The 26,922-nt window shown below is 40.8% G+C and overlaps 2 protein-coding genes across 2 annotated transcripts; one reads left to right on the top strand and one right to left on the bottom strand.

The window, feature by feature from the left end:
- The first annotated feature begins 14,133 nt into the window (after positions 1-14,133).
- Positions 14,134-17,888, top strand: LOC115754120 (leucine aminopeptidase). The gene is made up of 4 exons (XM_030693058.2): positions 14,134-15,231; positions 15,804-16,037; positions 16,119-16,445; positions 17,383-17,888. The coding sequence occupies exons 1-4, from the start codon at positions 14,251-14,253 to the stop codon at positions 17,677-17,679; spliced, it is 1,839 nt and encodes a 612-aa protein (XP_030548918.1). The 5' UTR covers positions 14,134-14,250; the 3' UTR covers positions 17,680-17,888.
- A 985-nt stretch (positions 17,889-18,873) lies between these two features.
- On the bottom strand, positions 18,874-19,923 carry LOC115754123 (50S ribosomal protein L10, chloroplastic). Its single transcript, XM_030693063.2, has one exon. The coding sequence runs from the start codon at positions 19,809-19,811 to the stop codon at positions 19,125-19,127; it is 687 nt and encodes a 228-aa protein (XP_030548923.1). The 5' UTR covers positions 19,812-19,923; the 3' UTR covers positions 18,874-19,124.
- Positions 19,924-26,922: the final 6,999 nt, after the last annotated feature.

Below are 26,922 nucleotides of genomic sequence, written 5' to 3'. Positions count from 1 at the left end.
GTATTGAATTAACCTCACTTGTAGTACTAGCTACAAGTGAACATGGTCTGAGGAAATCAACTCTTAGGAATGAGTAACCGATCATGTAAGACTGGTTGAATCTAAAACTTCGTTTGTTTCAAGGAAAATAACTTTTAGAAAAAATATTTTTCAGATTTTTCTACTTTTGTTTCTCAAAGAATAAGGGGGTGCATGACAACCATTTTGTTCCAAAAATAGAATTTTCTATTTATGTTTTTGAATGAGTTTTTGAGCAAAAAAAAAAAAATAAGTTTGATAACGACATAAAATTTCTGATCTTGGAACAGAAGTTCGTTTCTCAACAATCGAAAATTTCTACTTCTAAAAATTATTATTTATTTTTTACTTTGGTGGCGGTGACCGTGGTTGCGGCGGCCGGCAATGGTGGGCGGCGGTGGCGGCCGGCAATGGTTACGGCAACCGCGAAGGGTGGCAAGTGAACGGTGGTGGCGGGGTTGGCGGCTGGTGGCGGCGGCCACCGGTGAGGCGGGGGGTGACGGCGGGCAACCGAAGATAATGGTTGGTGGTAGCAAAGGTCGGCGGTGGGCGGTGGTTAGCGGCGGTAGCCGGCAGTGGTCATTTGCAGTGGGCGGTGATCACCGGCAGAGGTCGGCGATTGGTGGCGGTAGTGAGGCGGGGGGGATGGGCGGTTAGCGACAAGTGGTGGTCGGGGATGGGCGGTTAGCAACAAGTGATGGTCAACGATGGGCGACCGAGGGCAATGGTTAGCGGCGGCGAAGATCGGCGATGAGCTATGGTTGGCGGCAGCCTGCAATGGTTGAGGCGATCGACGGAGGGTGGCGGTGGGCGGTGGTTGGTGGCGGGAGGTGGTCGGGGGCGGCCGGCGGTCGGTGGCGGCTACTAGCGATGAGGCAGAGGGTGACAATGGGCGGCAGCAGGTACTTGAAAAAAAGTGAAGAGTTATTGTTTATAATTTCTATTTCTCCGAGAAGCTAAAAATTTTTGTTTCTGATTTTCCTTCCAAATCTATTTTTGGAACAAATTTTTGTTTCAGAAATAGAAAAATAAAATTACGTTTCCAAATGAGTTTTTTGTTCCAAACCTGTTTCAAAAATAGGTTTGGAATTGAAATAGAGAAGTAGAATGGTTATCATGCACCCCCTAAGCTATTCAAAGAAAACATTTTTTGCCCATAGAAAAAACTCTTTCAAAAGCGAGAAAAATAGTTTCCTCTTTTTTGAGAAGAGGAACACATTTTCCCTCATCTTGGCTCGCTCAACTCCTTTACATTCATTTTCTTTTTTATTAATTATAAAAAAATTCGAATTATTTTTTAAAAATTTTATTCTTTTCTTTTGTTCTTAGGAATGAAAATAGAAGAAAAGAAAAAAGAAGAAGGAAAACTAAAAAGTATTAAAATACTATAAAAAGTTGTCTACGTTTGAGCCGATCATGCCAATCTACCCCGGTTATGTCACGTAGGACAACCGACATTCACATTGATGATTTCTTACCAAAATTGGCTAGATTGACTCAATTGGAAAAACACGAACAAGTTTATGACTTAATTAACAAAACCAAAAGGTTTAGAATTGAATTAAATTGACAAAAATGCAATAGGTTTAAGATTCTTTAGACAACTTTTTCATTAAGCATGTGTCATGTTTGGTACTCCCCTAGTTTTTTTTTATTAAGTAGTAAATTATAACAGATAACATGACAATCTAATCCCTTTAGTCCTTTATCGTCGCTTCAATTATAACCATTGACTCTTGTCAATTCATTCTTCTTATTCTAAAACATGTGGAGTGTCCATCTATTGTTGTCTCCGGTGTTTGTTTCATTCCATCCCATTTTGCCATCCTTTTCAACGATTGTGATATTTGGCAGACGCGAAGAAGAACTAGTGAAGACAGTGGTTCAAACGGTTCGAAGATGCTTACAGTCAAATTTACAGAAGGTTTCTCGGGTCGCCCCATACAACGTATTCTTGAACTTTAGAGGCATCGATACTTGCCACACCATGGTTTATGAGCTCTATACCCAACTTGTAGACGTCGGAGTTCCAGTTTTCAAAGACGACACCCACCTTTCCATTGGTGAGGAGTTTGGCTCACAGCTTGTCAAGGCGATCACACTGTCTACGATCTACGTTACGATCATTTTTCCAAATTACGGTTCCAGCAAGTGTTGCCTGCATGACCTCGCAAAAATGATAAGAGTGCAAGGAAAGCATGTGACACACAATCTTGTCCGTTCTCTCCGGTAGGACTTCCACTGAACTGGGACGTTGAGCGCCAAATTCCTTGGATGCCTTGTGTACCCGTGAGAAGGGTTCTCATGCCATTATGGAAGACCAGCGGGTGGTCGCAGAAGTTGTAAGAATGGCTGGGTATCACCATGTGGGGGGGGGGAGCAGAACTCTCACCTTGTTTCCTTCCTTGCAAAAGATTTTCGCACGACAACCAACGTGGAGTCGTCGTTATACATCCTTACATATCTTCGTTTCTTGTGTTGTTTGACAGGCCTAAACTAGCATTCGCGAGAGATATTATTCAGCATGCTTTGCATGAGTTGCGGGATCACTTTCAACTCGATGTACCCTGTCACAATATGAGTATCGATGGAAAGCTAAAGGGAGGAAGATTTGTATTGCTTTCACATATTGAAAAATATGAATACAACCCTATTTATAGTACAAAGAGTCTAGTTAATCTAGGTAAGAAATATGCAAAAAAAAAGAGGAAAAAATCAATTCCTTGATATACAATATTCCAGTGAATCAATTAAGCGCAATCGTATCAAATATACGATATCAATCAGTATCAAGGTATATCAATCACATATAACCATATCTCCAACACTCTCCCTCAAGCTGATGGTCTATACACATCGAGAACACCTAGCTTGCTTAGTAGATATGCATGCTGTCTTTGACAAAGAGGTTTGGTGAAGATGTCCACAGGTTGCTCTGTTGTCCCGATTCCTTCCGTCTTGATCACCCCATCTTGGATTTTATCTCGGATGAAATGACAATCTACTTCTATATGCTTCGTTCTTTCATGAAAAACTGGATTTATTGCGAGTTTAAGAGCAGCATCGTTGTCACAAAATAGAATTGTTGGTTCCCTTACCCATACACCTAGATCTCCAAGCAATCCTCTTATCCGGACAATCTCACAGCTAGTTTTTGCCATTGCTCGATATTCTGTCTCGGCGGATGATAATGAAACGGTTGATTGTTTCTTCGTTTTCCATGAGAGTAGTAAGCTTCCTAATTTGACGTAGAATTCGGTAACCGATTTTCTACTCAAAGGACAAGTAGCATAATCTGTGTCACAATATGTCGTCATCTCCATGCTGTTATCTTGAGATAATAGTATACCTAATCCCGGACATCCTTTTAAGTACTTCACTACTTTCAATACAGCATTCATGTGGGACTGTTTTGGGTCATGCATGAATTGACCGAGAATTTGTACCGCATAGCATATATCAGGTCCGGTCATAGTGAGGTAGATAAGCTTCCCAACAAGTCTCCGAAATGCAGAAGGATCCTTGAGTAAAGGATCTTCATTCATTGGTGACAATCCCTTATCATATTCAGCCGTCGTTAACTTAGCATTCCGCTCAATAGGAATGATAGCTGGTTTGGAGCTTGACAATCCCGCTTCAGATACGATTTCTAGGACAAATTTACGTTGACTAAGACAAATTCCTTTATCTGTTCGTGCAATTTCAATCCCAAGAAAATATTTGCGGGGTCCCAAATCTTTAATATGGAAAGTGGAATGTAGGTACTTCTTGAATTCCTTGATGGCGGATTCATCATTCCCCATAATGAGTATATCATCAACATATATTAGCAAGTAAATGGATGATGTACCTCGACTCCATGTGAATAAGGCATAATCGTGTTTTGATTGCTTGAATTTTGCAGCTGTGAGTGCATTTGTAAATTTAGCATACCACCGACGAGAAGCCTGTTTGAGTCCATATAGGGATTTGCGGAGACGACATACTCGATCCTCCTCCTGTCTGTGTAAACCCTATGGAAGATCCATATAAATCTCCTCATCTAAATCTCCATGAAGAAACGCATTGTGAACATCCATCCGATGTAAAGGCCAATCACGGAGGGCAGCAATTGAGAGAAAAGAGCGAACAGTGACTTCTTTTGCTCTTGGGGAAAATGTCTCTTGATAATCAAAACCTTCTCGCTGTGTAAACCCCTTGGCTACTAGTCCGGCCTTATACCGCTCAATGGAACCATCTGCTTTATATTTGATTTTATACACCCACTTACACCCAATGGGCCGGCGATGAGGTGGTAAAGGAACGACATCCCATGTTTTATTCTCCATTAGAGCTTGTAGCTCATCTTTCATCGCTTGTTGCCAACGGAGATCTTTGGCAGCCTCGTTGTACAAGGATGGTTCCTGTTCCTTAGATATTCTACTAATGCAGCACATATGTTCCGGTGATAAACGAGCATAGTTAACATAAGAAGAGATTGGATAGTATGTACTAGTTGAGTTCAAGGTAGAACAAACATAGTCCTTCGTTCATGTCGGTGGTCGAGTTGCGCGACCTAAACGTCGAAGAGGAACATGATCGGACGGATTAGCATCGAGCGGTCTTGGAGGGTTATGATCCGGAGATTGAGTTATAGAATCTTCCGATATTGGTGTCTCGTTGTCCATTTCTACTGACGAACCTAGATTAGGTGCTACGGATCCCATGGGAGATGACATTTGAGGAACCATAACCATCTGTGAAGGTGATAAATCTTCTTCACTCAAGAACCGACGATGATTGATAGTTTGTTCCTGTTTTTCCTCTAAGGATTTTTCATTTTGGAAAGGAAAAATATTTTCATGAAAAATAACACCTCTACTAACAAAGAATCGTCCGATCGAAGGATCAAGAACCCAATATCCCTTCTAAAGAGTAGGGTATCCCATAAATATGCACTTAAGGGCACGCGGACTCAATTTGCCCCGCGAGCCCATGGTAGATACATAACATAAGCAGCCAAAGACACGGAGGTGATGTATATCTGGTTTTTTGCCAAAGAGTAGCTCGAAAGGAGTTCGTCCATTTAGGATCCGAGTTGGCATTCGATTGATTAAGTATGTTGCTGTGACCACACAGTCTCCCCAGAACGTTTCAGGAATGGAAGCTTGATATTTGATGGCACGAGCAACCTCTAAGAGATGACGATGCTTTCTCTCGACAACCCCGTTTTGTTGGGGTGTGTAGACACAGGAACTTTCATGGAGGATGCCATTTGAAACAAACAGAGAGGAACACTCGTGATTAAAGAATTCACGTGCATTATCAATTTGAACCTTTTGCACAGATTTATGGAACTAATTTTTAATTAAGGCAAGAAAATTCTTAACATGGGAAATGACTTGACCCTTGGATTGCATTAGAAAAGTCCAAGTCGCACGTGTATAATCATCCACAATTGTGAGGAAAAATCGAGATCCTTCACGGTGTGGTGTGTGATATGGTCCCCAAATGTCCATATGTAAGAGAGAAAAAGATGTATAGGCACGTGAAGTGCTCTTCGAAAAAGGTAATCTTGATTGTTTTGCTAGAGGACAAATCGGACATTTTGAATGAGGAAAAGAGGCGCTATGGCCTAAACGCTGATGAGACAGAATAACATTTTTATTGATGTTGGCATTACACAAGATGCCCTTATTCAAGGGAAAAAGTGAAACATCAAGATTTCTGCTAAGTGTAGCCCAAAAATAGAGTCACTCGTGAATTTTACCTAAGCCCATTAGTTTCCCAATCGAAAGGGCCTAAAAGAAGCAAACGTCAGAATCGAGGATGACTCGACATGAATTGTCTTCACAGAGTTTGGAACTGAAATGAGATTAAATTGAAATTCGGGGATAAGCGGAACATTTCTCAACGTGATGGACTGGCTGAGTGAAACATCGCCAATTTTTGTGACGAAAGTATTGTTTCCATTTGGGAGACGTCTTGAGCCGTGAGGGGATGATTCATGAATATCAGAAAGGAAACGTTCATCGCAAACTATGTGGTCACTAGCATCCGAATCAATAATCCATGCTTTATTTGAAATGGAGCTTAAGCAATGAGAAATACCTGCATAATTGTTCGTCTTATCCTGTGTTCCCAATTGTCTTAAAGCTCTCATAATTTTTTGGAATTGATCTTCATTGATAGGCTGATGAACTTTGGCATGTGCTGCGATGGAGATATCTCGTTCCTTTCTTTCTTTGTCTATTGGCTTTCCATGCAACTTCCAACAAGTCTCCCTAGTGTGATAAGGACGCTTGCAAAAATCACAAAATTTACCTTTGCCTTTGCTGGAATTTTGGGCATAGGATTTATTTGAGGCGTAATTATAACCGTTAGATCCCTTCCACATGGGTGTTGCTGTGGGGTGATATGCACCATCTGACTTGGGTGCGGCGAAGATGAGCCCTCCATTGTCTGATCGCGAGGAGTTGTTAGAGCTGTCAGATCTCATGAGTCCAGGGCCGTTAGTTTGAGCAAACAGATTAGGGCCACTCCATTTAGAAGACATTAGGTTGTCTTCTTCACCTAAGAGCCCTAGTGTCGTGGGCGATGCGCTGAATCCGCCATTGCCGGACCTCACCGTGAGTAGCCATTGTTCAGGCATGGCCTTGGCTGCGAGGACGACGCGGTCTCTGATTTTTAGATATTCCGAGGAGGCTAAGCATTGTGATTCTTCCTGGACCGCGAGCTGATATATTCGGTCAAGTGAGGGGACGGGCTCCATGGCGAGGATTTGGCTGCGAAATGGTAAGTAACTCTCATTTAATATAAGCAAAAAACGAGTTACCTTCTCCCTTTCCTTGATTGCTTGATATTATGCTAAAGTCGCATCTGGTCCCTCTAATTTCTCTTCAGCCATTTCTAGCTCATTCCAAAGCCTCGAAAGTTTGTTGAAAACCATGGAAATCGAAAGATTTCCTTGTTTCAGTTTCGATAGGGCCTGAGTTAAGCAAAAAATCTTGGCCCTATCAAGCTTTCCATACATTTCTCGTATGTTTTCCCAAATAAGCTTCGTGTCTTCGGTTGGAGGTAGTCCGGCGGCAACCTCCGGGGTAAGACAGTTACCGATCCATGTTCGAACGAGCTGATTACACTTCCTCCATTGTCGTGCTAATCGCTCGTCGGATGGTACGAGGACAATTCCGTCGATGAACCCCTCCTTGTCTTTCGTAATTAGGGCTCGCTGGAGCTCTCGCGACCAGACGGAGTAGTTCTCCGGCCCCGAGAGCGATTGTGAGATGAGACGAAGCTCAGGTCCATCGATCGTGGATGTGTACAGGGGATCTCCCGGCTCAGGTCGTCCGCCGGTGATGCCTGTGAAAGGAAAATACCCGGGTCCATAGGTTGGGTATGGATTCGCCCCAAAACCAGAAGGACCCGAAAAATTTTGATTTGAAAAAGGTCATTGAACATATGGACCTGGATAACATTGCCCTGTACTGGGCAGAATAGGATCCTGTCGTCCTTCATTGGACTGTGTCTGGTTTTCTTCCACCATGGTCAAATGTTGATCCGAAGACAAATCGTCCACTCTTTGGACGTTGGAAAGAGCTTCTGGATCTTGGGAGTCTCCAGATTTTGTGGCTTGATTTTTTGGCAAGATCAAGCGAATTGTGGGAAAAAAAAAATCTTCCTCCAAAGGTTTGGCGTGAAAAAAAAATTCTGAAGGAACAAGAAATGGAAATGGTGGAGCGGAAGCTAGGTAGTGAAGGATGGCTCTGATACCATGTCACAATATGAGTATCGATGGAAAGCTAAAGGGAGGAAGATTTGTATTGCTTTCACATATTGAAAAATATGAATACAACCCTATTTATAGTACAAAGAGTCTAATTAATCTAGGTAAGAAATATACAAAAAAAAAGGGAAAAAAAATCAATTCCTTGATATACAATATTCCAGTGAATCAATTAAGCACAATCGTATCAAATATACGATATCAATCAGTATCAAGGTATATCAATCACAAATAACCATATCTCCAACTTACCCGAGCATTTGGTTAGAATGTATGATCTTGAGAGGCTGATGAGATTAGAATCGATTTATCGGGCCAGTTCAACGTGAAAACCAAACCAATCCACCTTTACCTGACTGATTTCAGGCTGCTACAAAGTCGACCAAAAAACTCCAAACCACGCCCCACGCTCAAAAAGAGATGGTACAAAGTCAGATGTTCTCACATTTACAAATTTAGATGTTCTCACCATTTGTAAATGTGGGGTATGGTTTTGAGTTTTTTGGTCGAGCCAAATGTTGGAGAGTTGGTCTCCCGGAGAGTGCACTCGTATTGTATGAAGACTGATAATAGCAACCAACAAGTAGTTTATAAATTCTTGTTAAAAAATTCAGTGTATGATAAGTTGATCTCAAGTGATATTGATGTTCTTATATATTTTGTATAAGCTGCGATTATTAACCTTAAATGGTGATCCAAGATTATCATATTTAGATATGCGAATCACAATTATAGAGTAGAGGAATTTATCCACATTGTTTCGGATCCATCGTTCTTGATGCGAAATTGCAACAAACCGATGTTCAAGAGCTTCTCCTCTATAATCCCCTTTATCACTGGTTTCAATGAGACTACCCCTCAGCATTGCATTCTCTAACAGCTCCTTAAGTGAGAATATTTGTGCATTAGGGTTAGAGGATAAAATTGAGCTCTAGAGTTTGTAACCTAACCCCCTCATTATGGATAAGGTTTAACTTAGCACACACTATCTATTTCCATATTAGACTAATTAGGAAACTGTATATATTTTCTTTATTAGATCAATTAATAATTACAATAATAATTAATAAAGCCCATAAATAATATATTCTTACATTTTCCCACTTTGGCTATATTAATTAAAATTGTGTTGTATATAAGTATCCTTATATTGGTTTATAGAAATTTTTAATAATCAATCCAATCTCATAAAGTTTCAAACACTAAATCATAGTAGTGATCGCATCAAAAGACACAGAGCTATCTATGGTCCCAAGTGCTCCTTCACTAATATAGATTAATATGGTAATGTGGCAAACAGATAACTCCTCAAACAAAAGAGAAACTTTATGTGTTATCATATTTGTCAATCACCATTCTTTCACTTTACGTGTTACGAAACATGATGTGTCACTAGAGAATATCTTTATGGTTCCAACGAACCAACATATTTCTTACATTTATAGTTAACTATATTTTATGTGTAACAAGACATACATTTATGGCCAAAAAAAAAAAAAAAGTGTCCTGACCATCACTCAAGGTTTACACAATGCCTTGAGATTTTCCTTAGATATGTGTTATATATGTAAAGAATATATTCATAAATACTTTATTGAATGCAAAAGAGTTAAAACATATCAAATCATTTACTAAATGTAACAGAATACATATGTAAATTTTATTAGAGCAAAACTTAAAATAGCTCCCACTAAACAACGGCATTCCATGAAGCTACTTAGCCCTATAATTGACATGTCTTAATAGAATCCCATGATGCTTTTAAGCTCATAATATGTTGTTCAAATATGCAATGGTAAAGACCTTTAGTTAATGAGTCTACAGCCATATCATCCGGGAAAATATATTTTACCGTAGTGTCATCATTCTCACATGTTACCTTTATAGTAAAAAACTTGACCGCCAGATACTTAGACCCATTGGAACCTCTGTTGCTATTAATGAACAACACTATAGAGTTATTGTCATAATGCCACTGTACATGTTAATCCATAAAATTAAATACAGTCAACTCCTTAATGAGATTATGGAGTTAAATAGCCCGAGTAGCAACTGAAAAACATGCCACAAACTTTGCTTGTTTGATAGAGGATGGCATAGATTTCTGTTCTCGCGTTTCTATAACAGTGCACTTTCCTTTAACATACAAATATATCTAGTTGTCTACTTCACATCACCCCGACAGTTAGCAAAGTTTGAATTTGAATACCCTACTAACTACAAGTTCTGAACATATCTGTAAATCAGTATGCAGCCTTTTATCCCCTTTTTAAGTACCTCAAAAGTTTCTTAGCGAAAACCTAGTGATCGTGTTCTTGATTTAACTAATATCTGCTTAGAAATCTCATTGCAAAAGCAACATCTCGTCTAGTGCAAACTTGAGCATACATGATGCTTTCAAGTGTGCCAACATATGGTACATTCTTTATTTGAATTTTCTCAATATCCGTATGAGGACATTGTAACTAGTTCAATTTATTTCCCTTAATGACAGGAGCTATTCCTAACTAGTAGCACCATATACTGAGTCTTTCCAAAATACAATCAACATATATCCTCTAAGATAAATATAATACACGGCAAGAACGATCCTTATGGATCTTAATACCTAAGATGAAATACTCTTCACCAATGTCAATCATGCCAAAATGTTTTTACAATATCCGCTTCACCTCATGCAGTAATTCAAGAGAACTACTTTCAAGCAAGATATCGTCTACATAAAACACGAGAAAAATAAATTTTCTCCCACCGACCTTGCGGTATGTACACTAATTTACTTTGTTCTTGACATAACCGAATAAAAGGTTACTTGATCCCATAAATAGACTTTTCAGTCTAGATTCCCTGTGAATATGATCAAACCTTATTTCATAGTATGTATAAGTGATGCCTCTTTCTCTACACACAAACTTACCCAAATCATATGCTGCAAAACCCGTGGATTACATAATACAAACTTCCTCATCAAGGTCTCCATTCAGAAAAGAAGTTTGAATGTCTATATGGTAAAGCTTCCTATCATAATGAGCTATTAATACCATAATCACTTTGAAAGAATCTTTAGGAGAGACCGAAAGAAAATTTGCTTTAGAGTCTAGTCCTTTTCTATGAGTGAAAAATTTAACTACTAGTTTGGCTTTACACTTATCAATCTTTCATTTGTAGTCTCTTTTATTCTTATACACCTACTTTTAGTCGATGAGCTTGTGACATTTAGACACTTCAACGAGCTTTTAAACACCATTATGTTTCATAAACTGAATCTCGTCTTTCAATGCATCTAACCACAAATCTGGTTGAGGGCAAGAAACATCATCTGTATAAGTTACTGGATTAACTACATTGTCCATATCGTAGTCATGCTCTCCCACATAGATTATACAGTGTGGTGGTATAGTTGATTGTCTCTACTTGATAGATCTATTAAGTATAGCCACTTCAACTTTATCATGCTCTTGTGGGGTTTAATGAACTTTATCATGAACTGTCATAGAATGGGGATCCTAAACCCCAGCTTAATTTGTGATTTAGGAAGCTCCATGATTGTTGTATAAGCAGAAAAACGATACATTAGTCCCACCGTATCATTATCGTAAATAGCATGTGAGCAGTTACCCTCTTCGGATACATCAAAATTCCAGCAACTTTGCTGTCTGTAATTCCAAAATTCTCGTATTTTTGTTGGGATTACAAAAACGATACCCGTTCGAATGATCCGATTAAGATACAAAGTTAATCAAGTGGTTCTAGAATCTAACTTATTTAACATTGGATTATATAACTTCACCTTTGCTGGACACTTTAAAGAAAATGTATTTTGACAATTGACCAACGCTTTGAGAGAGAGTGTTTCAGGGCATGCAGAATGGTCTTCAACTGTTGTAATCATTCACTCTCCATCTATAACCCCAACATTTGCCTCAGGATTAGAATGAGGAACAGATTGCTTAGGAATCAAATAATGACTCCAATGATTGAAAGCCCACACGATCGCGTAAAACTCTTTATCGGAAGTGGAATAATTCTTCCTCGTTCCCTCGAGTTTCTCATTTAGATATGCCAGAGGCTTATGAGCTTGGGTGATAGGGTTAAAGATAAGTTGATCTCGTGATGCTGGTGCTTTGGTGCTCTTGTATTTTGCTTTATATGACTGCACATCTTCTTGTGGAGATTAAGTCGACGGTGACCCTTGCTACGCTCTTGGGAAACATAAAAAACACCACAGTAGCTTTCCTCGTACCAATTTGGCAATGCCTCAATATTATGCTTTCCTTACTTGTAGTCGTTCGAATTTGGGTTAATACCATCGAAAACTCTAAACTGGTACATCCGTGACAAATTTACTCCAAATTATTTTTTTGAATACCAAAAACTTCAAATTGATACACTTGTGACAATTTTACCTCAAATTGGTACATCCGTGACAAATTTACCCTCTGTTGTTTTTCGTTAAATCTAACTATCAAATTATTAAGTTGGATAGCATGCAGCAGTTTACCGATCTACCAAGTTGGAATTTTTACTCTCTGTTTGTCATATATTTATCGGTTTGTGATTTTTCATGGTATTAATCTAATTTAACGATGGATAAATTTGTCACATGTGTATCGGTTTAGTTTAGGGTAAATTTATCACAAAAGTACAATTTTAGGTTTTTAGTGGTGAAAAAAATAATTTGACTTAAATTTGTCACATGTGTATCGGTTTGAGATTTTTCGTAGTAAAAAAATAGTTTGAGGTAAATTTATCACAAGCGTATCGGTTTATGGTTTTTTATTATATTGATGCGATTATTTATTTGCATGATGTAGGCTTGTGGAGATTGTTGTTATTGCTTGTAGGGGTGTGCATGGTCCGGGCCGGTCCGATCCCGACATGGAACCGGGGACCGGACCGTAGTCCCGGTCCCTATATTTTCAGGACCAAGGACCGGATCGGGACCGCCGGTCCCGGTCCGGGCCGGTCCCGGTCCGGTATCGGTCCCGGCCCAGTGGGACCGCTAACTATTGAAAATCTAGTCAACTTAATAAATTATGCCATAGTAAAAACATAGCGACTCGCTATGACTTTTATGATCGACGAACTTGACCAAAATGTTCGAATTCAATACCAAATCCAGCCATTACATGATAAAAACATCACCAACCGCACTCAAAAAAGCCTGCGGGGAGAAAAGATGACCAAAAACAAGATGGAAAATAAGACTAAAAAAAGAGTCTTGAGGAAGAGAGTGCGGCAGTGCAAGGTTGGGAAAAAAATGGACAAATGGACTTTTATTATTCTGTTTTGTTTTCAATTTTTTTTTGCAATTGTATATATTTATATATAAATAATTATATATTATTGGCGGTCCAGTCCGGGCCGGGCCGGTCCGGTCCCAATGCAAGAAACCCGAGGACCGGACCGCCCGGTCCATGGTCCCATTTATTGGGACCGGGGACCGGACCATCCACCTCAAGGACCGGACCAACCCGGCCGGTCCGGGCCGGTCCCGGGTTGGTCCGGGCCGGTCCGGTCCGGTTTGCACACCCCTAATTTCTTGTCTCCATTTTCACGATTGGGAAGGACCCATCAAGACTCTGGAATTACTCATTCGATACCCAATTTGTCAAAGTCCGGTTCGCATATATTATCAAGTCCTTTGCATCACCTAATCCCATGATTCTCGAAAATTAGGCTCACATTCGCCGGGCGTTAACTTATGAATTTTCCTATTCTATACTATGTTTCTACAATTTTTCGATGAAATCTTTCGGACCTTTGACTCGTGGCAATGTCGTTCATTTCGTCTTGGTATGATAAACACTTAAAAATAGTATTCAGCCAAAAATCATCTATTGTTCTAACGATCTAATGATAAGGGCGTGTATGACAACGCTTCCGCTTTAGAAATCAACTTTCTAGTGAAAAAAATAATTTTTCTACCAATAAAAGTTGATTTTTCTATTTCTGGAGAGAAGTAAATTTTTGTCCTTCAACCGATCGCAAAATTACTTCTGAAAAAGAAAATGCTTCAGGAGTATAAAAATAACGCTGCGTAATCGAAGGGGTTTCTACTCTAGAAGTTGTGTTATCAAATGAATTTTCATCCCAAAAATACTTATAGAGCAAAAATTCTACTCTAGAATTGTTGTCATGCAAACCCTAAATCACTAAACTTCGAAAAAGAACATATTCCCCATGTATAAGTGCCTCCTAAAGTAGCTTTATTAACGAGGGTATAGTTAATTGAATTAAAGTAAATCAACTCTTATTATTCCACGATTTTGGGTGGCATCCGGTAGCGACGACACTTTCCACATTCTGATTCCTCTGATCACCCCCCTTTAATTATTCTGATTAACAGCAGAAGCAAAGCAAGAACTAGAAGAAATGAATATATTCTCGCTCCCTCTCTCTAAAAGCCCACTGTCTCTCCTCCCTTCCCGAACCCTAACCTCTGCAACAATCCTCGACCTCCTTCAATGGCGCCCGTTGACCCCCACTCCTTCACCGACTCCGCCCACCCTCTCACCACCCACATTCACCTCTCCCTCTACTTCGACTTCCCTTCCTCCACCATCCACTCCACCGCCCTCCTCTCCCTCTCCTCCCCCCACTCCGGCCCTCTCTTCCTCGACACCCGCTCCCTCAACGTCCTCTCCGTCCTCGACCCGCAGACCCGCAACCCGCTTCCCTACTCCCTCTCCGAACCCGACCCCATCAAAGGCCAGAACTTGGTCGTCTCCCTGTCCAACCATTCTTCAGTCCTCGTGGTGTCCTCCACCACTCCCGCGTCCTCGGCTCTGCAATGGCTGAACCCGCCCCAGACGTTCAACAAGACCTTCCCTTTCGTCTACACGCAGTGTCAGTCGATCCACGCTCGCGCGGTCTTCCCCTGCCAGGACACCCCCGCGGCGCGGATCTGCTACTCCGCGCGGATCAACATCCCGCGCCAGCTCTCTGCGGTGATGTCCGCCCGCCACGTGGATCGCCGCCCTCCGGCGGCGGGGGAGGGGGCGGCGCTGCCCTGCGGAGACGCGCTGTGGTGCGCGGAGGGGAGGGTGGTGGAGGAGTTCGTGATGGAGCAGCCAATCCCGCCTTATTTGTTTGCGTTTGCGGTTGGGGAATTAGGTTTCAGGGACGTCGGGCCTAGGACGAGAGTTTACTCGGAGGCGTCACCCGCGGTGTTGGACGCGGCGGCAGCAGAGTTCGCCGGGACAGAGGACATGATAAGGCAAGGGGAAAGGTTGTTTGGAGATTATGAGTGGGAGAGGTTTGATTTGTTGGTGTTGCCTCCAAGCTTTCCTTATGGAGGAATGGAGAACCCCAGAATGGTCTTCTTGACTCCAACCGTGATTAAGGGGGACGCCAGCGGTGCGCAGGTCGTTGCCCATGAGCTTGCTCATAGCTGGACGGGGAACTTGATCACTAACAAGACTAATGAGCACTTTTGGCTAAATGAGGTACATGAACTTCACCCAAATTGTTTTTTCTTCACTTAATGCAACAAAGTACTTGTTTTAGATTGTTTATGGTTGATCGACAAGTTCAATTTTCAAGATACCTTAGGATGTTTTGTCGAAGAGTTGCGTATGGAGTTTGAGGTAGCTTTTTCAGTGATGATCATTCTCATGGTCCTTGGTTCTTGAATGTTTTGCCATAAGATGCTGTGTTCTGTTGTTTTGTGAGTGGAATTTTTGTTGTTTCAGTCAGTGAGGATTTCTCTTTGTAGTTGCGGATGTCTTACATGCTATTGGGAAAGGAAATTTTATCATATGGGGCTTTCAAGTTTCCATTTTTATTGGGCGGTCTTGTGATTAGGATACATGAAACTTGTCTTACCTATTTGAATCAAAAGATGGATTTTGGAAATACTCGTCAACAAGGATTCTATTAATCTGAGTCATTTTTTGGAAGCATGAAACATGGCCCCTTGTGCATTGAACTTAGAGAGTTAATTTCCTTGTGGTGGAGTTTTGATGGGATTTTGGATCTTTCCCTCATGGTTTAGTTGTTGTTTTCCAATTATTTACAGGGATTTACAACTTTTGCTGAGAGGAGAATCGTGGAGGTGGTCCAAGGGGAAGAGAGGGCTGCGTTGAATATTGGAATTGGTTGGAGAGGCTTAAACGAGGAAATGGAGAGATTTAGCGACAATATGGAGTTCACTAAGCTCAAAACTAAGCAGGAAGGAGTGGACCCGGACGATGTGTATTCTCGAGTTCCTTACGAGAAAGGTTTCCAGTTTCTATGGCGAATTGAACGCGAGGTATCATGTTTATAGCATTAATGTATGAGGTTCATCTGCATAATTTGTTCTGGGCATGACATTCTGTCCTACAATTCTTAGGTTGGAAGGCCTGTGTTCGATGAATTTCTGAAGAAGTATATTGCCACCTTCAAGTTTAAATCAATTGATACAGAGACGTTCCTAGACTTCCTGAAAACCAATATTCCTGGAATAGAGAAAAAGATTGACTTGGTTTTGTGGACCGAGGGCACTGGCATTCCTCCAGATGCCTTTGAACCTATCTCAAATATATACACAAAGATTGTGACATTGGCTAATGAGTTTAAAGCCGGGAGGATGCCAGGGGAGGACGAAGTTGCTGACTGGCAAGGGCAGGAATGGGAGCTTTACCTGGAGAACCTTCCAAAATCCGTTGAAGCTTCTCAGGTAGTGTAACCTTAATCACTTCTTATTTTCTTTCTTCATCGAAATATATCTGATTTGCATTACTACGTTGTAGAGGGTGGTTGACTGATGATGGAGGCATTGAGTATGTAGTTTCTTCGACAGTTCTTAGTTGTTCATAGAGACATGATAGTGTATCCGGATAGGAAACATGGCTTATGATACTTGCGCTTGACTTTTGTTTCCCCCTTAAGTCTGAACTGTTTTTTCACATATTTGGAAATCTGTATGTCTTGCCCCAAGCCGGCTAGTAGACTTGGCCAAAGACTTTTATAAGCTTGCTTGGGGCTCAAGGCTGGCTTTTTAGAGATGGTTCCTCAAGACTTTCCTTTTTTTTTTTTTTCACATCATTTTTAATTCTTCTCTGATATGAGAATGACGTTCTTGGATATAGCACCAGCTTGTGGTTGAGAAGTGAAGTGAGTAATGATGCTGACTGCTGAGATGTCTCCTGCATAAATGCAAACTCTCTTACATTACTTGATTCTCATCACGTTTTTTGTCCTAATTTGAAGAATAAGCCGACAAAGATGTTTGGGTAACTTTTATGTTCGTTTTGGGATGAGAGTATAAACAAGGGCTTGGCTTAGTGGTGCATTCCCGTTACCAAGAAACTATGTGGTCTTGTGTTCAATTCCTTCCTACCCCTCCCTTATTATTGTACCTATCAAAACAGAAATTTTATCACTTTCCTCAGTTGTGGAATTGCTCAGGCTTAGTTTCCAGTATCTGTTCTGCTGGTTGAGTGTAAATCTTGTTTTTCTTTATGGAAATAAGGCCATTAGAAAAGAGCAACTAATATGCAGGGAGTAAACCTTTAAAAAAAAAAAAGGGTTGGGGCCTTGAGGCGAAAGGATCTCATATTCAGTTTGCTTAAGCAATCAGAAGTGGTGAATGTTTGTTATGTATGATTGTGCAGATTTTAGCCTTGGATGCTCGATACAGGCTATCAGAATCGAAAGATTACGAAGTGAAGGTGGCATTTCTCCAATTGGCAATTTCCTCTAGGTGCAGTCAGTATCATGGCGAGGTGGAGAAAACTTTAAAAGAAGTGGGAAGGATGAAGTACCTCCGTCCGCTCTACACTGCTCTTGTACAGGGGAACGGAAGGCAAGAAGACAAGATCTTTGCGAAAAGGGTTTTCGCAGAGGCTCGGGACTGTTACCACCCAATAGCACAGGGTGTGGTTGAGTCGATCTTCTCCAAGCACATGTAAAACCGGTATATATCAAATGTAAATGCCAGATCCTGGATCTGGAATTGTCATGACTCTAAAATAAAGTAGTCTTTTGCTGTAGATCTTTGCAGCCTGGGGGAAATGGCTACCGGTTTTTTTTTTTGGTTAAGATTCGGAAGATACATCTTGAATGATCTGGTGATCCCGTTCGTCGGGATAAAGAATTAATGGAATGTCTCTAATTATCAGTACCTTTCTTATTGTGTGCTTTTCGGGTTTTAGCGGGGACTAGTGGGGTGCTTTGAGAGTGTGGGTATCCAAATAACAAAGAGGAAACGGGCAAGCTGCGTGTTCTTATTTGGTATTTGCCAAACCTAAGAGAGACTAGACCAAAGCTGTTGTGTTCGGCCGTGAAAGAGGTGGTCTGAAAACTTATCTTGAAGTAAAAGATTTAACTGCATCTCATCAAATGTTACCCTATGGACATCATCGGTCTTGTTTTATTGTCTCAAGTATAAAACTCAACCTAGAATGATTTTTCTTTTTCATTCAGATAATGACCAAATGTGGTTCCCATTGCTAGGCACGTGATTCCATTCAACCAATATCTTATTGATCCTCATGAATTAGACTCATGAGTCCGATCGCTGAAAGTATCACTCCGATGTGCATCAACAGTACCAGACACATAGTAAATCCTTTCCTCTTCCACAAACACAAAAGATGCTGCAATTCAAACCATGACCCAAAACCTAAAACTCATTCACAAAGGTCCTCTGCTCCCAGTTGAATTAAGCTTACTACTGCCCAAATTCTGGTACAACTGGGGCGAAAATCCTCACCCATTAGACAGCGAGCATGCAATGCATGAAATGACTGCACTTATCACAAACACTTACACTCCTATGACACACTTTTCCCTACCAGAAGGCGCAACACCATCACCCCGAAATGTTGTATAGGACCAAATTCCGTGACACAAGATCAAAGGCGAGCAAGTGCAATCACTGGTATAGAGCTCATTCAAAAGATACAAGATCTTTGTTTGAGCTAGAACCATTTGCCATTAACTACTTATCAAGGTGAGTATCAAATTTTACAAAGAAAGTGCATCCAACTGATGATACAACAGAATGTACCTCAGGCTTAGCCCAAATTTTGTAATGAACCCGCAATACATATACTTGAAAAGAACGGATAGCAGCACAAAACAGAGTAAATCGAACATGGATGCATGAAAGTGGCTAGCATTGCATAACTAATCTACAAACCATTCTACAAAACTTCAACGTCCTTCCACCGAATTCAGCAGCACTCGAACTAAACACTGAGTAACCTTAGCTTTTCTTCAAACAATGCAAATCTTCTTTCACCCGCTTTCTTGATTGTTTTTTCACTTTTTTTTTGACTTGATTACACCAATGCAAGTAATCAATCACATCTAAATATACACTTACAGACATGAAGATCACGGCTCAAAAACCTTACTGCCCGCCACTTTCTTCCTCCAATTTCTTCACAAATGCCTGCAAGACCATGACGACATCCCTGGCCGGCGCCTGTAAAGTCCCCACCAATCCAATCCCAGGACTCTGCAAAGCACCCAACAGCTTCGCGTACACCTCGGCTCTCGTGGGCATATTCTCGAGCACCTTGAACTCATCGGGCCCGTAGAACTGCCCCTCGAAGACCGCGCCACTGAAGTCGTTGTTCTCCAGCTTCTTCTCCTTCATGAAGTCCCTGTAAGGCTTGATCGCCCCCGGGATCTCCTCGCTGTGCACGAAGAGCCACGCGTTCATGCCCTTCATGCACGGCTTGAGGGCCTCCCACTCGGTCCCCTCGATGGCCTTGAAGACGAGGGTGTTCTTGGCGACGAGGAGCTTGGTGGTTTCCGGGAGGGTCCGCCGGAGCTCCTGGAACTGCTTGACGGTGAAGCCCTTGTATTTAATTCCGGCGACCAGGTGGCAGTTCTCGAGCTGCTGCTTCACGGTGTCCACGGTCTCTTCCTTCCTGGAGCGGGAGATGGCAGCCCGGATGGAAGGGAAGTGGGGGCCACGGCGGGCGGGTCTGGGGCTGAGGGTCGGGGGAAGAAATGGGTTTGCGGGTCGGGTCAGTAGGGTGGAACCGGGGGGCGGTTTGGAGGAGGAGGAAGAGAGGAGAGTGGCCTCCATTGCAGGCGCGTTGGAAGAGGATGAAGATCAGAAGAGAAGAGAGAGACTTCCTTTTGGGTGGCTTATCTTATCGGCAGAAGCCATTTTCTTGAGCGTTGCGGGCGGCTTTGTTAGGGAAATTGGGAAAAAATTGGATATATATATATTTGTGTAAATAGAGACGAGATGGCCGGTAAATCCTTGAAAAGCTTAACGAAAAATGGAAAGCTCGTTTTCATAACTCTTTTTGGTATTTACCTTCGACAATTTAGTAGGAATTGAAGGCTCGAGGGTTGCCTAGCACCGATGTTATATAAGTCGAGAGATTTGCAGCCGCTCCGTCTAGAGATAGAGGGAGCTCTTCTCAAGTGACGATGATCTTTGACAATGATTTTGAACTACTTCCTAATCACAATGGCTTAGAAGAAGTTACCCCGATTATGAAATTACGAAAAGAGTTTGAATTTGGGTGGACTTTCTTCATTCTTTCTTCACTTCTCACTCTCCCAAGCAATGGCTTAGCTGAGCTAATTCCATCATTAGAACCGAGAAAACATTAACGATGCAAAAAAAAAAAAAATTCTAGAATTTTTAGCTAGCATGAATGAGTATTTTTACCTTTAAGCTTATACCGTGAAAATGGATTTTTTGATTATTTCCGTGCATCAACATCCTATAAACTCACCTAATTTGTATGCTTGAATCCCCTAACTTTATTTATGTAATTTGATCATCTTGCGATTTGGCATAATCTATTTTGTTAATATTTTTTACACGACGTCGGTAATGTGACAAAGACATTATTGAAAGTGTCGTATCACCAATTATGCTTAAAAAAAAGGTAAACAAGAAGAAAGAAAAGTTGACAAAAGCTGACGAGAGGGGGAAAAGGATCAAACTAGAAACTCTTGTTTGAAGTTTATGGATTCAAACTAATCATAATATTATTGACATCTAAATTTTCCCTCACTGCAATACCGAGCAATTTTATTAATTGTGAAGATTTTAAAGACTCGGGCCAACCCAGTTTGATAGGAATTGACCCGGCCCATCAAGCCCAGCCAGATGGACCATCCTCATCATCCATTAAATAGGACACTTGGCACGATCTTCTAAAACCCTAAACGCTGCCTTTTGTGGCCTCGTATTCTCTCGGATGAGGGACGCGGCACGGGGGAGAAGATAAAGGCTGCGCATGGTAATTACTATATTTCGGAAAACTGATTTTGAATAAAACATTTTTTTCAGATTCCGTTCTCGAACGAGTTTTAGAAAATTAGAACGCGTTTGATAACCGTCCAAAATTTCTATTTCTTGAATAAAAACGCGTTTGATAACTGCACAAAATTTATGTTTTGAAAAACTATTTCTCTTCCTAATTTTTTTCATTTAAGTCAAATAACTATGTAGTTACTTTGTAAAATTTCATCCTAAAACTTAGACCAAATCATCTCGGATTATGAAAAAGAACAATTATTGCGAGCTTACAGAAGTCAAAAGGACGGCCCCGACGATTATGATGGACCGCATACCTCTGACTCATACGACGAAAGCTCAACTTGAGTATCGACCTCCTTTCTCCTCATTCACCTCCCCCGCTCCTATATTCCCTTCCCATACACATCCTACTACCCGCTCATCACAAGCTTCGAATTCATCCTTCAGATAGATTCAAAATTGGTTCTTGCATCCCTAACCAGCACTTCCAATGGAAAGTCCTTCCCTTTGGACTTAAAACTGCTCCGTCCTTATTCCAAAAGGCCATGTGCAAAATTTTCCAACCCATCCTTGCTAATGCCCGGATCTACATTGATGATATCCTCCTGTTTTCCCGTGATGAACATTCTCATGCAAAACTCCTTGAGCAATTTGCTGAAATTGTGCATACTCATGGCATCATGCTCTCACAGAAGAAGATGGTCATAGCTCAACGAGAAATTGAATTTCTCGGCATGCGTTTGAAGAATGGAACCTATTGCCCAGGTCCACATATTGCGGAAGATCTCCAGAAATTCCCGGATGAAAACCTCTCGGTTCACCGTATTCAATCCTTTTTAGGAATTATCAATTATCTCAGAGATTTCATCCCAAAAATTTCTCAGATCTTTTCTCCTCTACAAAAGATGTTGAAAAAGAATCATCCTCCTTGGTCACAAAAACAAACCACTTCCATTAAGACTTTAAAAGAAATACCGCAAAATTTGCCTCCTCTCCGGATCCCTTCCACTGGAACCAGAATTCTTGAGACGGATGCCGGTGACAAACACTCGGCGCCTATCCTCCTCGAAGAAGATAAAGGTAAGCGAAGAATTTGTGCATACAAAAGTGGAAAGTTTTCAGTTGTAGAAATGCATTACCATTCCACATTCAAAGAAATTCTTGCAGTAAAAAATGGAATCAAAAAATTTGAATTTCATCTCATTGGTCATCATTTTTTAGTTGAAATGGATATGTCCTCTTTTCCTCGGATGCTTAAATTCAAGCAAAAACAAGTTCCCCATCCTCGCCTTCTACGTTAGGCCGAATGGTTCTCAAAATACTCTTTCGATTCAAAACACATTTTTGGAAAGAAAAATATTTTGGCTGATTTCTTTTCTAGGCCAAAAGGTTCCAATGCATACTAAAATAATTTAAAATACATTGTTTTGGCATATCATAAATGAAACATAACTTTTAATACATGACGTTTGAAGTTCAATTGAAGCATGAGACAGTTCCCATATTAAGAACTCATTTTTTTCTTTAAATGTTGCATTGTCCAAAATATATACAAACATAGAAGCCGAATAACCAAATTATCCATTGATAAAAAAAAAAATCAAATTATCCTCCTTAATACGAAGTACAAGTCCTTCATTATCATTTTGCAGCTTCTGTCCTAAATTCAAGTGGATGTTTGGCTCCAACTTCACGTGTAGATGGTCACATTTTGTGACGCACGGCTATGATTATATATGTTATCACCCGCATATTGGATGCCCTCATCTTCTATGATATTTTTTGCGAAAGAGTGAAATCGATGAAATCTAGAAAATTTAGGCCCAAATTTATAAAAATGAGGTCAAACTGGCATAATATAAGCTTCTTCTTTTTTTAGGGATTTTCTAAATTTTTTGTGATTTTTTTGGATTTTTTTATTTTATTTTTATTATGTTGAGGGAAAAGTGACGAGAGAACTGAAAGGGAAAAGTGAGAAATGTGAGATTTCATTTTGTTTTGTGATTCTCAAAAGTGATTCTTTTTCCTGGAACCAACTTTTTTTTTGTTCTAGATTTTACTCTAAAACCGATTCTGATTCTCTTAAACTGATTTTGAGAATAGAATTAAAATCAAAATTATTTACGTTACTAAATAGGATTCTCATCTTTTTTTTATTACAAGAAATAAAATAAAAAAATCAGAATAATTTTCATGCAGGCCCAAAAAGGCCCATCTTATTATATTTTTCTCCGAGGGTTTTTCTTACGTTCGGGGAAGAGAAAACGTTCCCCGGGGAAGAATTTCCGGACGATTTAGGGGGTGCATGAATCTCTTTCTATTTCCCTATTTTTCTGTTTTTTTGTTTCGGGAAATAAGTTTGAAATAGAAATGCGTTTGACAACGCAATATAATTTTTTTATTTCCGGGCCAGATTTTTGGCTAAGAAATAGATTTGGGTGAGATTTGAGAAATAGAAAAAAGTGGCTTTTTTGTTTCTAAAACAGAAAGTGGAAATCACTTTCTCTCTCGTCGTTCTCTTTCCTCGCGATGCAAACGCAGAAGCTTTGTTCTCTGGTCATTCTCTGCCCTAATTCGCGGATCGCCCTCGGATCGAAGCTTTCTTCTAGATCGAAGCTTCATTTGGCGTCTCGAGCACATAGGTTGTGCTCTCGCTAAGGCAGACGGAGGGGCTCCGCGAGTGAGATCCGGAAAGGGAATCGCGAGACGTTGCGGTGCGCCGGAGGAATTGTGGAGCAGAGGAGAAGAATCTTCAATACCCAGGTTTGTCTTCGCATTCGCCCGCAATTTTCGTGCAAAGCTTTACCTTCCCCTCTTTCTCTTCCAAAATCAGAGTCGGTCGATTTCCACTTCAAAGTTGGGTTTTTTTTGTTAGCGTGAAGACGGAAAAATGGAGCGGAAAGGCCGATAGGTGGTGTAGACGATGCGAATCGTAGATAACCTCGCACAACCCATTACTCCATTCTCGAATCTCAAGCTCAATTCACCCCACCCTCTAACCACCCCCCCTCTCTATCACCACTGATATCTCTGTTGTTACATAGTCTTGTTCTGCAATTTTCATGCAATATCGACTTGATTCCTCACTTGAAGCCTCTTTTTTTGTTACGCATTGCTGTTACATACGCTTCCCCGAGTCAGGCCTTTTTTTTTTGTTATGCAATGTTGGGTTGCTATTACATACACTTGCCTAAGTCAGGCCTTTTTTTTTTTTTTTTTCTTTTTGGCCTTGTGAACTGGTGAGCTAGTTCTGATTCATTTTTTACCGTGGTTTAAACAAGCGGAGCTTGCGAGGAAAAGAAAGCAACATGTAATTGATGTTGTGATTTTAATTTGCGGCAGTGACAATGAGTTTTCTGTGCAAAATTGATGTTTGGTCTACCGTGGATGCCTCTACTGCTATGTTGTAGTCCCTTTTGCGTTGTTGTTTGTCGGCTACTGTGAGATGCTCTTAGGTCCTCTTGCCTGGCCCTCCCTTGTTTGTTGTTATTCGGGTTCCGCCGTTAGGTTTTTTTGGCCATCTGTTTGGCTGTTGCTTTATTTCTTGTTGCCATGTTTGGCCCCTTATTTGTGTTCGCTCTTGTTTTGACTTTCTTGCGACCGGTTCACCGTTGAACTCCCTATGTCACTTGTTGTGCCATACCGAGTTCATGATTTTTGTGTCCAGTTTCTCTTGTACCTAGTGCTTTTAAAAGATCAATACATATTTACTTTACTAAAAAAATTAATTTTTATTCTAGGAAATAGAAATTTTAAACTGTTATAAAATGAATTTCTATTTCAGAAACAGAAATTTTGTGTCATTATCAAACAGGCTTTTTGGTCCAGAAATTTGTTCAGGAAACAGAAATATAAAAATCTATTTTTGGTCAGAAATAGAGCGGAAACAGAAAGGGTATCATGCGCGCCCTTACCTTTTCCATCGTATTCTTCTGATATAGCGCCGTTGCCGGTTCAACACCATTCGCCTCTCCTCATCTTGCTCGGTTCGACCACCCCGTGTATTGGCCGAGAAGCTCTGAGCGGTTCGTTCTCGTGTCAAGCTTCTTCGCCGGAGAGACAGAGAGAGGACGGCGATCGATGGTTCAGAAACAGATCGCTAATGGAAGGAATGTCAACTTCTTCAGGAGCGATTCCTTCCCTCGACTTGTGATCTCCGAAGTCCCTCAGCCTTTATCCGAAGACGATGACGACTCCTCGTTATTCCATGGCTGGAGCTGAGTCCTCTTACTTTCTCTGGTTTCGATTTTGGTTCGATCAATAGCGCTGACGTCTCGGTCTTTTCCTAGTTACCAGAGGCTCACGGATTGCCGTCTGGAATCGTCTCACAGCCGCGCTTGACTATACTGCTTGGCATTTTCCTCTCCGGCAGCAGCACCGGCGAAGAAATCGGAATGACGAAGAAAATCTCTCGGCAAAACAATCTTGTTCGATTTTGTTATTTTTAGTTCCTCTGAACTCTCTACTTAACATTTATATTCATCATCTTCATCTCAGTTCGTCGACTGTTGAGCCGTGTCGAGATCTCCCTGTTTAGCCCTGTTTCTTTAATCTGAGAGCTTGAAGTGCTGATTTAATCGGCTGAAAGCGCACGGTCACTTTGAGCAAAGGTACGATTAGGTTTCTTGTATATTCGGAGAACTAGGTAGAGAAATAACTCTGTGATTATTCGAAAATTGACGTTGTGTGATTCTACTTTGATGATCTGAGTCCAATCTTTGTTGGTTGAAACGTTCTGAAATGAGCCCTACTTGAAATTCGATACCTGAGTCCTTTGGCCGAGAATCACTCCACCTATTTGTTAAATTGACGTTGTGTGAGTCTACTTGTTCCAAATGTATATGATGGAAATTTTCATCTATAGTTAAGTAGTATTTTCCTCCTATCCTGTTATTGCCCAGGCCAAATCGAAGTGTGCTTTTGCTATGTGTCTTGTATGCATTACTGCCATATCCTGTTAAACCTGAATCCATGAGCTGACGTTTAGGCTTGAATGAAAGAGGAAGCATGATTAAGGATTATTTTAGTAGTTTAGACTCTGGAGATATTTTCTCGTCCATTTGGTTTAGATTTGTGAGTTGCATTTGAAACGAATGCCATGTGTTTGTGAAACGGTTTTAAGTGAAGTTGCATGCTTGAGGAACTTCCTCCCAAATATGATCACATGATGCTCGTAATATCTTCAAATCATGTTTGATAGTTCAATTCACTCTTGTTTGTTTTGTTTCATGAGATTTGGATGTATGTCCGGGAGCAACGCTGTTTTTCCCGGTGTTTTGTTCTGTGTTCACGTATGCGGCCTTGTGATGTTTGGTGTTGGTCAATGTGAAGTCTGTGATTTTCAGTCTAATATAGATTATTGTTGAAGCTTTGAATGTTCTGGGATTAGTGGGCAAATGTTGAAGATGGATATGTCATGTTTTGGGGCGGATAAAGAGAACCGAGTGGGGAGAAGGATGATGATTTCAGGAAATTGGCTAAGGATGATGATAAAGTGGGCTCATTTTCGTTTGGAAACATTTCGGTCTAGCTCTAAGTGAAGGGCTTTAGTTGTATTTTGGTGATTTGGGCCTGGGTTCGGGTTTAATTTTGTTTGTGGCCCGTGTTTAAATTGTGTAAAGTGGTTTTGGTTCAATTAAGTGGCTTCTTGTAGGAGCCCAAATGGGTCTATGGCCCAGTTAGTCCTCCATTTTTGAAAAAGAAAATATTAAAAAAATTAAAAAACAGTGAAAAAAAATTAACAAATGTTTGCATTGATTGATAGGCAGTGCATGCCTCTTGGTTATCCTAGCAGGTTAGCAATTGAAGTCGGCCTTATCAAACAAATGCACTTAGAGCTATATTTAACACACACACACACACACACACACAAAAAATGCAACTGTGCAATTGTAGCTATCTATCAACTTGATTG

Source organism: Rhodamnia argentea, chromosome 8 (genome assembly GCF_020921035.1).
Source record: "Rhodamnia argentea isolate NSW1041297 chromosome 8, ASM2092103v1, whole genome shotgun sequence".
Taxonomy (NCBI): Eukaryota; Viridiplantae; Streptophyta; class Magnoliopsida; order Myrtales; family Myrtaceae; genus Rhodamnia; species Rhodamnia argentea.
The sequence above is the reverse complement of the archived record's forward strand: the minus strand, read 5'-3'. Positions and strand labels throughout refer to the sequence as shown.